Below are 15,788 nucleotides of genomic sequence, written 5' to 3' on the forward strand. Positions count from 1 at the left end.
TAAAAAAGAGCATTCTGGTCTAATGCAAAATGTGTTCACCTCACAAACTCTCAAATGTGGGTTTCACACCTCTCAAATGTGGGTTTTACACCTCTAGCTTGTAACTATTATTTTTCAGTCTTGGGAATTGACTTATGGAGTTACATCCTTATTTATTTATTTATTGAGACAAGGGTATAACTTGTTGAACTTGACCTTGAACTTGTGATCCTCCTACCTCAGTCTTCCAAATAGTTGGGATTACAAGTGTGTGTCACTGTGCCCAGCTTACTTCTTTTTGCGAGTGTGTAGAGGGATTGAACTCAGGGGCACTTGAGCACTGAGCCACATCACCAGTCCTATTTTTTGGGTCTCCTGAGTTGTTCAGCGCCTCACTTTTTGCTGAGGCTGGATTTGAATTTGAGATCCTCCTGTCTCAGCCTCCTGAGCCGCTGGGATTACAGGTGTGCACCACCACAAACCCACACTAGCTTATTTCTTAACAACAACAAAAAAATTTTCAGGCATGGTGGCGCAAGCCTGTAATCCCAGCTGCTTGAGAGGCTGAGGCAGGAGGATCACAAGTTCAAAGCCAGCCTCAGCAAAAGTGAGGTGCTAAGCAACTCAGTGAGACTCCATCTCTGAATAAAATACAAAATAGGGCTGGGGATATGGCTCAGTGGTCAGGTGCCCCTGAGTTCAACCCCCAGTACAAAAAAAAAAAAAAATTGGTAAAATGTATTAAATAAAATTACTATTTATAACCACTTTTTTTTAAGTGTATCATTTCAGTGGCATTAAGTATATTTACACTGTTGTGCATCCATCACCATTATCTACTTCCAGAAATTTCTTCATCTATTCAAAGTAAAATCCTGTCCCCTTTAAATACTAACTCCCCATTCTCTCTTCTAACTCCTGGGAAACTTTTCTTCTACCTCTGTATCTAGGAATTTATCAATTCCAGTTGTCTCAAACTAGTGAAATCTTACAGTATCTATCCTTTTGTTCCTAGCTTATTTCACTTAACAAAATGTTTTCAAGGTTCATCCATGTCACAGCAATATTAGAATTTCATCCCTTTTTGTGGTTATATAATTTTCCATTATAGGTATATACCATCCCCATTGATGTGTTGTTTTGCTTTTTACAAGCAATAAACTAAAGATATAGCAGATTTGGACACATTCCTGACACCATCAATAAACCATGTCCTACTCAAGGCAGCACCTCAGCCAGTCCTAAGAAATAAGGAAGATACGTTTGTAGCATTACTATAAAAATGTGGAGATGAGATTCTATTGCCCTTTAGAATTCTAAGATAAATGCTGAATAAATTTTTCTATCTGGGGGCTGGAGATGTAGCTCCATGGTAGAGTGCTTACCAAGCATGTGCAAAGTCCTTGGTTCAATCCCCAGTACCAAAAGAAAAAGAAAAAAAAAAATCTCCCTTGTCATTTTTTCACTAAATTCTAAAATAGTGAAGTACAAATTTAAACATATCTCACAATAGTCTGTTCTAGACTGCCAAGTTTTAAGTTTCAATCTTATGTAGATAAGAAAAGGCAGAAAAAACAACATGTTAATGAAAGTAAAAGAAGGAAGAAGAGGAGTCTAAAAACAAAGATGAGAACAAAGAGAAGCCCCTGGACAGGGGACCTCGGGAATGGTCTGGAGGGGCCCTGACATGGGCCCTACAGTCCCAGAAGACACTGGTGAAGGAGGGGTGTCAAGGATACTGTAGAGCTTTCGGTCCTTGGATTCAGAGCGCATGCGGCTCAGCTGCTGCTTGTGACAACGCAGACTCCAGGGGTTGTGGCTGATCTTCTCAGAACTCAGACCACTATTGCCATCTAGCATCTGGAAAGGGACGTCTGAGTGGCTGTGTAGTTCTACCTTCGGACTCTTTGCCTCCTGGGAACTAAAAAAAAAAAAACAAAACAAAACGAAAACAAAAAAACAAACAAAAAACACCCAAAAAACAAAAAACACACACATACACATCACTATGGGACTCAGGCAAGTTATCTTTAAGGTCACAGGGTAGAGAAGAATTGTATCAGGCCTAACCTGCCATCCACAGACCCTGCTAACAGATGGCAGGGGGTCTCAGATATGTGTGGCAATAAAAGTGAGTAAATAATATGAGTAGTACTCTTCGTTATATCTCTCAAAAATAATTATTCATGTCAAATTATGTCATGAAGATACTATTTCATATCCACTAGGATAGGATACTATAATCAGAAGAAAAAATTTGAACAAGAGCTAATCAAGATGTGATGAAATTAAAACCCTATACATTGCAGGTACAAATGTATATGCAGCCAATGTGAAAAACAGTGGTGGTTCCTCAAAAGGTTAAACATAAGTGGTGCATGCCTATAGTCCCAGTTACTCAGGAAGCTGAGGCAGGAGGATCACTTGAGCTCAGGAGTTTGAGACCAACCTGGGCATCAGAGCAAACACCATTTCAAAAAAAAAAAAACCAAAAACAACAACAACAACAAAACACACACACACACACCCAAAAAATTGAACATAGGACTACATGACTAGATATATACCCAATTTTGTGCCTAGATATATACCCAAAAGAATTGAAAACATGGATTCAAACAGATACTTTATACCAATGTCCATAGAAGTATTAATCACAAAAAATTTTAAAAACATAGAAATAACTCACCAGTATCCATCAACAGATGAGCAGCTAAACAAAATTGCACATATATACAATGGAATATTATTCAGCTATAAAAAGGATTGAAATTATGATACATGCTAGATCATGGATAAACTTGAAAACATTTTGCTAACTGAAATAAGACAGACACAAAAGGACAGATATCGTTTGATTCCACTTACATGAGGTAACTGCAAATTCATAAAAACACAAAGTTGAATAATAGTTTCTAAGGGTTAGGGAAGGAGGAATGAGAAGTCAGTTGCACAACACTGTGAATGTACTTAATGCCACTGAATTGTATACTCAAAAAGGTTAAAATGTTCATTTTATGACAATAAAAAATTAACACAGTCAGGTATGGTACTGCATGCCTAGAATGCTAGCTATTCAGGAGCTGAGGCAGGAAATTGCAAGTTTAAGGTCAGCCTGGGCAACTTAGCAAGACTCTATCTCAAAAACTAAAAGTAAAATAAAAGGGATGCAGTTACAGGTCAGTGGTAGAGCATTTACCCAGCATGCATAAGGCCCTGGGTTCAATCCCCAGTACACACACACACACACACACACACACACACCCCAAACAAAAACAAAAACAAAAAAAAAAACAAAACAAAAAAAGAGAGAGAAAAAGAAAGAAAACGTGATGAGGGTGCAGTTTCACACTAAGCAAACAGGGTGGACCACGGGCTGCCACTTTCATGGATGTGAATAACTGTCCTGCCTTGGTCCAGAACATCTAGAAAAGCCTCCTATAATGGGATTTTAAAAAGCATATGCTGGCATTGTGCTTATGAATGACTGTCTATCTCTTCATGAGGCCTGGTAGCAGCACAGTGGTACATGCCTTTAATCCCAGTAGCTGGGAGAACTGAGGCAAGATCACAAATTCGAGCCTGTCCAGGACAACTTAGTGAGACCCTATCTTAAAATAAAAACTTAAAAACATGGTTGGGTTTGTAGCTCAATAGTAGAATGCTTGTGGAGCAAGCATCAGGCCTGGGTAGGATACCTAGTACCACCCCCCCCCCAAAAAAAAAGAGGAGGAGGTGGAGGAGGAAAACATCATCATAGGGAAAAAACAAACAAACAAAGAAAAAACAAAAAAAGCAAGATATATTCTACCAGGAACAGGCCAGCAGGTGCCAAAGGTACCTGTGTTTCTCAGGGTAAGGTTTGTGCCTGTGGAAAGCATCAAGCCTACAGAGAATTTTATTTCTAAAATAAATCAAACCACAAAAGTATTTTGGCAAGAAGGGACACCAATTGATGAAATTATACCACAATTTTATTATGTTCCAACATTAAAATCTTTGCTTTAAGTAAATGGCAGTACTGTTTTTCACACTGACAAGCCCAGAAAAACAAACCACTGGTAAAGCAATATGGCCTGGAAATTGGAGAGCAAGTCTGCAGCTTAGAACAGAAGTGGAGCACAGCAGCAATTTCAAATGCCAGTCTCCTCTTCAGAACTGCTGGCCTTTTCTCTCACTGGGCAAGGAGTTACACAGACTTAAGCTGACCAAAAGGATTACTGTATGCTGGAAATGTTGACCTTCTTCCCAGGGTCAAGAATTTGGGAAAGCTCTGCAACACTGGTTAAGAGACCCTAATTCCTTTAACTGGAACTAGAGGAACCCATCTAGGCCTGACAAAACCCTCATTTTCTTCTGCAGAGAGCACTGTTGAGGCCATTTACAGACACTTTTTTGTGTGTGTGATTCCCTTTAGGAAACCATAAGGGTAACTTATTTGTCAAATAAGTCCAATCAAATTTAGTGTCTGAGCAGGGCCTCTGTGGCGTCTGGCATCACCCTTACAGTGCAGCCCTAGCTCTGGTGAGGAAACAAGTTTCACCCCTGGAGTGACTGAGTGTCCACTAATAAGCCAAAACAAAAGTATGATCACTGCAGGTAGAGCTGTCACTTTCAGAGTAGGGCCTTGTTCCTGAACACGAACATAACTCAATGTGAGACTATATTCACTGGCTTTTTACCAGATGACTCATGAAGTAAATTCTGTACTTTAAGAGGACAAAAAGAAAGACCACTCTGGCTGGGCGTGGTGGTGCACGCCTGTAATCCCAGCGGCTTAGGAGGCTGAGACAAAAAAATCCTAAATTCAAAGCCAGCCTCAGCAACTTCGAGACGCTAAGCAACTCAGTGAGCCCCCCGTCTCTAAATAAAATACAAAATAGGGTTGAGGATGGGGCTCAGTGGTCGGGAATTCAATCCCCAGCACCAAAAAAAGAAAAAAGAAAGCCCACTCTGGGCTGGGGTCATAGCTTAGTGGTAGAGTACTTGCCTAGCATGTGTGAGGCACTGGGTTTGATTATCAGCACCACATATAAACAAACAAAGGTCCATTGAAAACTAAATATATAATAAAAAATAAAAAAATAAAAAAAACGCAAGCCCACTCTAAAGAGCTTCTGGGAGAGAAACACCCATTGCCAGCTACAGACTTGGGGAACATTCCTTGTCATTGAGCAAATTATGTCCCAATTATTAGTTAAGATGAAGTTCCTTAGGGAATGAAAGGAACACAGAAGTGCTTCCACAGGACAGAGTTAATCTGTCCACAGAATGTTCAACATATGGAAACAATGCTTACTTAAGAAGTGGATATGTAGCACTCTCCTTACATCACAGTTGCTGACCTGGCCAGAGAGAACCACTGACTGAGGGCGCAGGAAATGATTCATCACACACCCAGCCAGAGTCCTATTGGGTTTCTGTGCTTCCTCACATAAATGGGAACTATTCACAGGGTAAGTGAAGAGGGCTAGAATGTCCTAGGCCCTGAACAAAGTGCTGGGAGCTAGTGTGGACAGCAAGTGTTGGTGAATTGATCTGATGTCAGGGATGAACTACTGCCACATCTAAGAAAATTCCCAACTTTTTTTCGTGTGCATGGTGCTAGGGACAGAACCAAGGGCAAGGTAAGAGCTCTACCATTGGGAAACAGTTCCAAACCCCAATTTCAACTTCTGAATCAAGTCCTTGAGCACCCTACTCACTGAAACTTACTTAAATGAAATTAAATATGAAGTGATTTAATTGTACAATTTTTATTTCACTATTTTAGGAAGTTCACTTTATTTTCAGTCCATACTAATGTTATTAATTTTACTACTCAGTGGTGTTGTTTTTTTTTTTTTTAGAGAGAGAGAGAGAGAGAGAGAGAATTTTTTAATATATATATATATATATATATTTTTTTTTTAGTTTTCGGCGGACACAACATCTTTGTTTGTATGTGGTGCTGAGGATGGAACCCGGGCCACACGCACACCAGGCGAGCGCACTACCGCTTGAGCCACATCCCCAGCCCCAACTCAGTGGTTTTTTAGTACTGTATTCACAAGGTTGAGGATATAACCACTACTTAATTTTCAGAATATTTTATTCACCCCAAAACCAAACTGTGTCACCTCTAACAGTCACTATTTGCCACTACCACTGTCTTTAACTACTAACAGAAGCAAGCACTAACCTGCTCGCTCTCTATGGCTCTGCCTGTTCTAACTACTTTATATATATATATAGAATCATGTAGTATATGGTCTTTTGTGTCTGATTTATTTCACTTAATGTTTTTAAGAGTCATCTGTATTGTATGTTTTATCAGTACTCTATTCCTTTTTAAGGGCTGAATAAAATTCCAGTGTACAGATATACGTACCATGCTGTGCTTATCCATTTACCCACTGATGGACATGGGTTGTTCCCATGGTCTGGCTATCAGGAATAATGCTAAGAAAATCTATGTACAAGTTTTATATGAATATACTATTCAATTCTCTTGGGTAAATACCTAGGAGTTAAATGACTAACTACCTTCCCCCCAACCCTGGGTACTTGGGATTAAATCCAGTCACGCTCTACCACTGAGCTACATTCCTAACCCCCTTTTTGAGACAGGGTCTCACTAAGTTGCCCAGGTTAGAATCGAACTTAAGATCCTCCTGTCTCACTCAATCTCCTCAATCACTGGGATTACAAGCAGGTGCCATTGTGCCTGGCTTGGGTTTAACTTTTTGAAGTCTTGCCATATTGTTTCCAAAGCAGCTATACCACTTTACTTCCCCACCAGCAATGGAGGAGGATTCTAATTTCTCTATACTCCTGTTATTACTTTCACTGTCCATCCTTTTGATTATATCCATCCTAGTGGAAGCTCACATTAATTTTTGCAAGAAATACAAGGATTTCCAAATCTTTGAGAAAAATCAAATCCCAATACAATAAATTTTAGATTCAGGGATAGGATTACTGATATCAGATTATCAGAGGCTAGACACAAAACCATAAGGGTAATACTAGACTGCATGGCCTATCGTGGGTCTCATGCTTGGACATCCTGTAAATCAGAAAGCATTTGCAATCTCACTATAGACCAATACTTTTCAACATTCTCTCTTATGTGTACGAGACATAACAGAAAACCACAGAAACTACTGTCACCAGTACAGGGCATCCTTGCTTCCAAAGGGTTGAGAGAGTTTCAGTCTCTCTTAATTAGTTATGGCCATCTCCAGAAAGATGCATCACTGGGTTTATGTGACACACAGGGGAGGCCACACCTGCAAGGGTAACCCAAGAATACTAATCATCCTCCTGAATTTTAGAAAATGCTTCCCCATGATGTGTCAGGTCTCTAAATATGTCCTGAGTACTTATGCCAGCAGGAAAAGATTATAACTGAAGCTTTGCTTGCCATCCTCTTACCTCTCAGAGGTCTCAAAGGAGAGGCTGGCTTTCTCCTCCTTATGGTCACTGCCACTGCCTGACCGGTGCAGGCTCCGTCGGGAGTGTTTGCGCCGAGGTTGCTCCCGTTCTGATGTGTCATCCTGATCCATGGTCTCACTTTCCACATAAGGGTAGGCCACCAAGTTGATGTAACCATCACTGTCCCCCTCAAAACAGACAGATACCACACCTGTTGAAAAAAAGGCAGCCAGTAAATAAATGTCAACAGGCTGGGTCCATGTAGCACAGATTATTAGCATCTGCATTTCCACTGCACACAGGCTTTACTTTCCCTTAACCAAATACTGACTGATAAAGGAATAGCAGCCAGCAGACATCATCTTTCCAAAAGAAGATGACTACCACCTCTACCCTGATCTGTTGTTTACTCAGATAAATCCCACTTGGTCATGTTGTATTATCATTTTAATATATTGTTGATTTGATCTGCTAAAATTTTGTTCATATGTGTAGGTTCATGAAAAATATTTTATATTTTTATAATGGGCTTCTAGAATGAGTTTGGAAGTAGTCCCTCTTGAAAATTTCAGAAGAGCTTGCGTAGATAATATTTGGTTTTAATATTTAGCATAATTTAGCAGTGAAGGCATCTGGGCCTGAATTTTTTTAATATTTCTCTTTTTTTAATATTTACTTTTTTAGTTTTAGGTGGACATAATCTCTTTATTTTATTTTTATGTGGTGCTGAGAATCGAACCCAGTGCCTCACGCATGCTAGGCGAGCATGCTACCACTTGAGCCACATCCCAGTCCTTTTTTAATATTTCTTTTAAAAAAATTTTTTTAGTTGTAGATGGACACAAAAAATTATTTATTTTTATGTGGTGCTAGGAGCAAACCCAGTGCCTCACATGTGCCAGGCAAATGCTCTACCACTGAGCTACAGTCCCAGTCCCCATTGTGGGAATGTTTTTTTTTTTTTTTTTTTTGAGAGAGAGAGAGACAGAGAGAGAGAGATAGAGAGAGAATTTTTAATATTTATTTTTTAGTTTTCAGCGGACACAACATCTTTGTTTGTATGTGGTGCTGAGGATCGAACCCGGGCCGCACGCATGCCAGGCGAGCGCGCTACTGCTTGAGCCACATCCCCACCCCTGTGGGAATGTTTTTAAACTCCAATTTCAATCTGTTTTATAGAGCAGCTGGGATTACAGGCATGTGCCAATGTGCCTGCTCCACAGCACAATTTACAATATCAAAAACAGTAAATTAGGGGCTAGGATTGTGGTTCAGTGGTAGAGTGCTCATCTAACATGCACAAGGCACTGGGTTCGATCCTCAGCACCACATAAATGTAAAATAAAGATATTGTTGTGTCCACCTAAAACTAAAAAATAAGTATTAAAAACAAACAAATAAAAAAACCCCAGTAAATTACACAGACATAATGATATTAACTAATCTTCAAATTTTGGCAGTTTTCACACTAATTCTGTTTATGGTCTAGGATTTCACATTAATTCTCCTCAGTCTCCTTCCATCTGGAAATATTCCTCAGTCCTTAATGACCACAACACTTTTGAAGAATACTAGTGGTTTTTCTCTAAGATGTTCCTGAATTTGGTTTATCTTGTGTTTCCTCATGATTAAATTGAGGCCATTTATTCTGGGCAGCAACCTGAGTCCTCATCATTTCAGGAAGTATATGCCTTGCTTGTTGTTAACTGTCAATGAACCTTTTATTTATTTATATGCACTGCTGAGAATTGAACCCAGTGCTTGACACATGCTAGGCAAGAGATCTACCACTGAGATACAACCCAGGTCCCATGTCTTGTTACTGGTGATTTAACTTTGATCACTTAGTTAAGATGATATATGTTGGACTTTTCCACTATACAGCTTTTTTCCTGTTGTAATTTATGAGCATTTTATGTGTAGATGCTTTGAGACTCTCTAAATATCCTGTTTCTTACTATACTTTTAGCCCAGTAATTTTAGGATCCATGATGGCTCTTGCTTGCTACAATTATTACTGTGTTGTATGTCTACTGGACATTTTGTTTCCATCATTGCTCCTATATTTATTAATTAAAAGGAATTAGAGTTCCATAAGTAAGAACAGTCCCTTCATACTCATCTATCTATCTAGCGTGGATTTATGAATATTTTGTTTAAATTCTTCTTGAGTTGGCCACTGGAACTCCTTTAAAGTTGGCTCTTTAAGTACTTTTGACATGCACTTCCATTATTTTTGACAATTTTTTTTAAACTTTCTATCACAGGAATTACTTTTCCTGACTCAACTCAGAAGCCAATCATTTTACCAAGAAGCTCTGCTTCTTGTAATTGTGGAAATGGTAATTAGAAAAATCAAGATGATAGAGTTAGATATATTGATTGCTACAGATGTATCATTGCTATTAAGCCCTTTTAGCAGACAAAGCTAGGAAATACATGTATGAATACTAGCCCATCTATTTATTGCCATAGAGTTTTTTTGTTTGTTTGTTTTTTGTAGTGCTGGGGACTGAACCCTGTGCACGAGAAGCAAGCACTCTAACAACTAAGCTACATCCCTAGCCCCAATATAGGTGTTTTAAAACTCAACCAAGCTAAGAAAAAAGTACCAATAAGGAGCCAGGCACAGTGGCACATGCCTATAATCCCAGCAGCTCAGGAAGCTGAGGTAAGAGGATCACAGGTTTGAAACCAGCTTGAACAACTTAGAGAGGCTATACACAACCTAGTAAGACCCTGTCTCAAAATAAAAAAGGGCTGGGATATGGCTCAGTGGTTAAGCACCTTTGGTTCAATCCCTGATACAAAAAAAAAGAAAAAAGAAAAAAGGAAAAAAAAAAAACCCACCAATAATGTTCCATATCTTGGCAACAGATTTTCATTTATTAGTATATCAACCACAATCATCTAGTGTTACTGCTTGTTGTACTAAGGGGGAAGGTCAAAGATTCTGTATATTTATGCAAATAAGATTTGTCTCATTCATTTACCAAGTATTCACTGAGCATCTACTAGATATTAGGTCTTCTGCTTACTAGTGTAAAAGACAAATTAAGGTCTATATTTTCAAAGAGCTTATATGCTAACGTGAGAAACAAAGAGTAAACATGGACAAAACAATTACAGATTTTGCTAAGTGCTATGAAGAAATTAAGTGAAACCAGGTGCAGTGGCACACACCTATAATCCCAGCATCTCGGGAAGCTGAGGCAGGAGGATTGCAAGTTCAAAGCCAGCCTCAGCAACTTAGTGAGGCCCTAAGCAACTCAACAAGACCTGTCTCTAAATAAAATGTAAAAAGGGCTGGGGAGGGGCTGGAGTTGTGGCTCAGCAGTAGAATGCTGGCCTAGCACATGTGAGACCCTGGATTTGATCCTAAGCACCACATAAAAGTAAATTAATAAAAAATAGATATTGTGTCCAACTACAACAAAAAACTAAAACATACATTTTTTTAAAAAGGCGGGCTGGGGATGTGACTCAACAGTTAAGCACCCCTGGGTTTAATCCCAAGTATCCCCCCCACCAAAAAAAAAAAAAAAAAGAAAGAAAGAAAATTGGAAATATTTACAGAGCAGAACACTTAATATAGGATGATCAGGGAAGGAGTACCTAGGTAGATTGAAGGATGAGGAGAAGTTGTGGACAAAGAACATTCCAAGTTAAGACCCTAAGATTTAAAAAAAAAAAAAAAAAGCTTGGGGTATTCTAAAAACTGTTTCACTTCTTTTGGCCAATTAAGAGTTAAGAAACACCAGGTGTGGTAGTTAAGAAGACTTCAATCCCACCTATTCGGGAGACTGAGGAAAGACGATAGCAAGTTCAATACCAGCCTCAACAATCAAGCAAGATCCTGTCTCAAAAAGCAAACAAATAAACAAAAAGGAATGGAGATATAACTCAGTGGCAGAATGACCCTAGATCCAATTCCCAGTAACCCCCCACCAAAAAAATTTTAAGAAACAACCCAATTAAAAAATGATCAAAGGACTTGAATAGATATTTCTCTAAGAAGATTTATTATACAAATAGTCAACAGGCACATGAAAAACATGCTTAATTAACATCAGTCACTGGGGAAACGCAAATCACAGGCCCAATCAGAGTTCACTCATAACCTCTAGGACAGCTAAGAAAAGAAAAATAAGAACAGAGCAGTGCTGGCAAAGCTATAGAGAAATAGGAAACCTCATACACTGCTACTGAGAATGTAAAAAGGTATGACCACTGTGGAAAGTAAGTTTGACAATTCCTCAAAAAGAAAATTACAGGACTCGGGCTCAGTGGTAGAGCACCTGCCTGGCAGACATGAGGCCTTTGTTTCAATTCCCAACACCAGTGGGGGGAAAAGGGGATTTTATAAAAACAGAACCTAAAAAAAAAGATTTAGCCAGGTGCAGAGACATGTGCCTCTAATTCCAGTGGCTCAGAAGGCTGAGGCAGGAGGATCATAAGTTCAAAGCCAGCCTCAGCAAAAGTGAGGCTCCAAGTACCTCAGTGAGATCCTGTCTCTAAATAGGACTGGGGATGTGGCTGTGGTTGAGTGCCCCTGAGTTCAATCTCCAGTATCAAAAAAAAAAAAAAAAAAAAAAAAAGAAAGAAAGAAAAAAGAAAAAGAAAAAAATAGTTTACAGGGTTGGGGATGTGGCTCAAGCGGTAGCGCGCTCGCTTGGCATGCGTGCGGCCCAGGTTCGATCCTCAGCACCACATACCAACAAAGATGTTATGTCCGCCGAGAACTAAAAAATAAATATTAAAAAAATTCTCTCTCTCTCTCTCTCTCTCTCCTCTCTCACTCTCTCTTTAAAAAAAAATAGTTTACAATGGGCAATCATAAAAATGCATAAATATAAAAATGCATAAGGATCAGATGCTAAAATAAAGTGACTCATTCCAGTATAGTATTCACAGGGTTCTTTCTACAAAATTAACTCACATTTTAAAACATTATTTTTTCCATAAAATGTTAAAGGACTCCCAAGTCCCAGAAATTTCCATAAATTCATTCCCCCAGCACAACAGAGGATCAACAGAGCCTCTTGCTAGCTGTCCAACTGCCCTAACCTGGAAAGCATCAATTTGTCCTTTTCTAGGGCCAGAGACTTTTTCTCTGCCTGCTTCTTTCCTTATCTAAAAACTTTTTTTTCCCCTTCTATTAGTGGCAGTTGAACCCTGGGGCACTTTAACACTGAGACACTGGTATTACATGCATGTGCCACCATATCTACCTCCAGATAGGAAATCTTGAAGGCAGCACTGGGTCTTTAAGCCGACTTTTTCTCAGCTTTACCTATTAGTGAGTTCAACCGTCAAGGTCTAAAGACCTTTATGACAGTTTCGGCTTCTAATTTTGCCTTGTTTAAGTAACTTAGCTGCTTTGACACCAGAAGAAGATGATCATATCACATGTTAAACAAAACAGACAACTGAGTTTATAAGGCCACAGCTGCTACTCTCACAAAAATGGCCATTGACTGACCTTTGTATTCAGGGGTGAACTCCTTCATTTCAGGAGGGAGGGACTCATAGAAGCGCTGTTCCCGGGAGATGAGGGGCTTGCACACAGTGTGGTCGTCGTAGCGCATCATGCTGCTGTGTCCTCCCACCTGGTGGATGAAGGGCTCCAGGAGGACTCCCCGGTCTCCGGCCCGACTTGCGTTCTTGCCATACTGCCCCACTTCCATGGTTTGACAAACACACATTGCGTTGGGGCCCAGTTGCACACTGAGGGCAAAGGATGCAGCACATGAGCCACAAAAGGAGAGCTAGGTACAGGTGCTGGCAAGTTGAAGGCCAATGGTTAGAGTCCACTCAGCTTATTATTCTAGCCTACAGAAAAGAAGACAGGAAAAGGGAATCAAAACATCTGCCAAAGGCTAGAGATATAGCTCAGTGACAGAGCACTTACCTAGCACATATGAGGCCTTGGGTTTGATCCCTAGCACCACCAAAGCCACAACCAAAAAAATATCTGGCAAGTCACAGTGTCCTTAGAGCAACCCGAGAGCAGAGCCTGTTTTGTTCCCTACTCTGCGTATCCCAGCATATACAACCCTGCCTAGAACATGAGGAGAGTATAAATTTTTGTTGAATAATGCAACTTTAGTCTTCTCCATCTATCTTTCTGTGCACAGAGGCCTATCTTCTCTTCTTTCCTTAGATCCCTTCTTACTTTCTTGGATTTGATTTTACAGCTACAGTACAGCAGAAGGAGGGTCAAGGAAACAGCTATCAGGAAAGCAACTACCTCAGTTTACTTCTCACTGAAAGATGAAGGGATTAGAAAAAGCAAATAGAAATTTATTCTGTTCAGGGGCTCTTCCTAACTCAAGAGAAGGATTTTTGCCTAAGGAATTAGGTCATATTAGCATCCAAACTTCTCTACTAAAGGGGGCAAGGAGGAAAAGTCATTTAGTGAGTTGCTTTTCCCAGAGGAATTCAGATTTCAGATTTCTTCTACCTTAAATCTATGGCTGTCAATTTATAACCATGTCTAACACTTTTCTGTCTCACTTATACCAACCAATGGAGCAGGGAAAAAAATTTTGTACCCAATAAAATGTCAATTCTCTCTTAAGAAAATTAAAACATTACCAGATTTCCTTAATACTGAATGTATTTTCAGTATTAGGGAATGTACTAAGCAAGACTACATCTAAAAGATTAAGATAAAGAGAGAAAAATAAAGTATTTGTAGAGTTGGAAAGTATAAAACATTATTTTCTGGACCTCATAATTACGGACAATGGGCTACACAGGAACATCACTGTCAAACCACAGAATTTAATCCAAAGCTGCCTGCCTAAGTTAGATGTGGTGGTACACACCTGTATTCCCACATTTTTTAGCCCAATTATCTACTCTCTAGTCCTCTTTCAGAGCAAAGCATCTCCCTGCTGCAGGGAGCTCTCCCAGTCTTCATTCTCTCTAAACCCAAGTCTGGTGCACATAGGTTTCTATGGTGCAATGTGCTAACTCCACCACAGCAATACACCACTGTACTGTCATTTACTCATTTATCATCACCACCAAACCATTCTTTCTTTATTCCAACCAGGGTCCAAGGCATTTGGACACCTCATAACCAAAGCATAATATACTATGCTGACTTAAAATTCTTAATACCAAAGCATAGTACAGCTGGGTCATATGGTGGTTCTCTTACCAGGCTTGAGGAACCAACATATTGATTTCTATAATGGGTGTACTTATTTACAATACCACTGGTGTATATGTGTGTTCCTTTTTCCCCCACATCCTTGTTGGTATTTACTATTATTTGTATTATTGATGAATGCCATTCTAAATGGAGTGAGATGAAATTTCAGTGTAGCTCTGATATGCATTTCCCTGACTTCTAAAGACATTGAACATTTTTTCATATACTTGTTGCCCATTTGTATTTCTTCTTTTGAGAAGTGCCTGTATTATCCATTTATTGATTGGGTTATTGGGGGTGTGTTTGGAGGGCAGATTTTTTTCTACAAATGTTGATGCTAGAGTAAGAATGGCTCAGGTAACAGTGATCCTGGTGATTGATGTTCCCCCATTCAGAGAGGAAAAGTGTTTCAATTAGTTATTTTGACTACTAGAAGGTTATATTAAAATTGTTAGTTTACTCCTCTGGAGTTCCAGATTTCTACCATGGTGCCTATTAGTTTAAGCTCCCTAACCTTCATACAATGTTTCTCCTATGTTTGTTTTCAAACACTTTGGTTCCACATTTTAACATAATTATCGCATATAAAAGGAAGGAGATTAATTACAAAAAGAACTTGCTGATTGGCTTTTCTTACTGATAAATTGCAACAAATGGAAATAAATTTGCACTACAAAAATACTAGTTACAGCAGTTAGGTTGACTTTCTAGTTATTGCAACCAACTCCTAGAATACACAACTGAACTCCAAAATGAATTATCTCTATTCAAGCAAAATGAAGTTTCTAAATGTTGCTGAAATTGTATATTAATTTGTTTTCCTTTCCTTTTTTTTTTTTTTTTAGTATTGGGGATTGAACACAGGGACACTTAAAGACTGAGATACAATCCAGGCCCTTTTTTTTTTTTTTTTTGAGCCAGTAGCTGAAGCTGGCTTTGAACTTGCATTCCTCCTACCTCAGCCTCCCAAATCACTGGGATTAAAGGCATGAGCCACAATGCCTAGAACTGGGGGGCTGGGTTAGCGCTCGCCTGGCATGCGTGCGACCCAGGTTCGATCCTCAGCACCACATACCAACAAAAGATGTTGTGTCCGCCGAGAACTAAAAAAAAATAAATATCAAAAAATTTCTCTCTCTCTCTCTCTCTCTCTCTCTCTCTCTCCTCTCTCACTCTCTCTTAAAAAAAATGTAGTAATGGACTTGCTTCTTTTAAAAAAAAAAAAAAGCAA

General features: G+C 39.3%; 1 protein-coding gene across 7 annotated transcripts in view; it reads right to left on the reverse strand.

Moving 5' to 3' along the window:
* The window catches only part of IP6K1 (inositol hexakisphosphate kinase 1), a 59,806-nt gene that overhangs the window by 4,052 nt on the left and 39,966 nt on the right, over positions 1-15,788 (reverse strand). For 4 of the 7 annotated variants that reach the window (XM_081300999.1, XM_081301002.1, XM_081301000.1 and 1 more), the window contains 3 exons: positions 12,878-13,122; positions 7,396-7,606; positions 1,719-1,900 (listed from right to left, as the gene is read on the reverse strand). In XM_081300999.1, coding sequence (XP_081157125.1) covers positions 1,719-1,900; positions 7,396-7,606; positions 12,878-13,122 — 638 coding nt within the window. Of the gene's footprint in view, positions 1-1,718; positions 1,901-7,395; positions 7,607-12,877; positions 13,228-15,788 lie in introns of all 7 variants that reach the window. The other 3 variants (XM_081301001.1, XM_081301004.1, XM_081301003.1) reach the window with 1 other exon arrangement.

The sequence above is a fragment of the Spermophilus citellus genome (genome assembly GCF_964194105.1).
Source record: "Spermophilus citellus genome assembly, chromosome: 7".
Taxonomy (NCBI): Eukaryota; Metazoa; Chordata; class Mammalia; order Rodentia; family Sciuridae; genus Spermophilus; species Spermophilus citellus.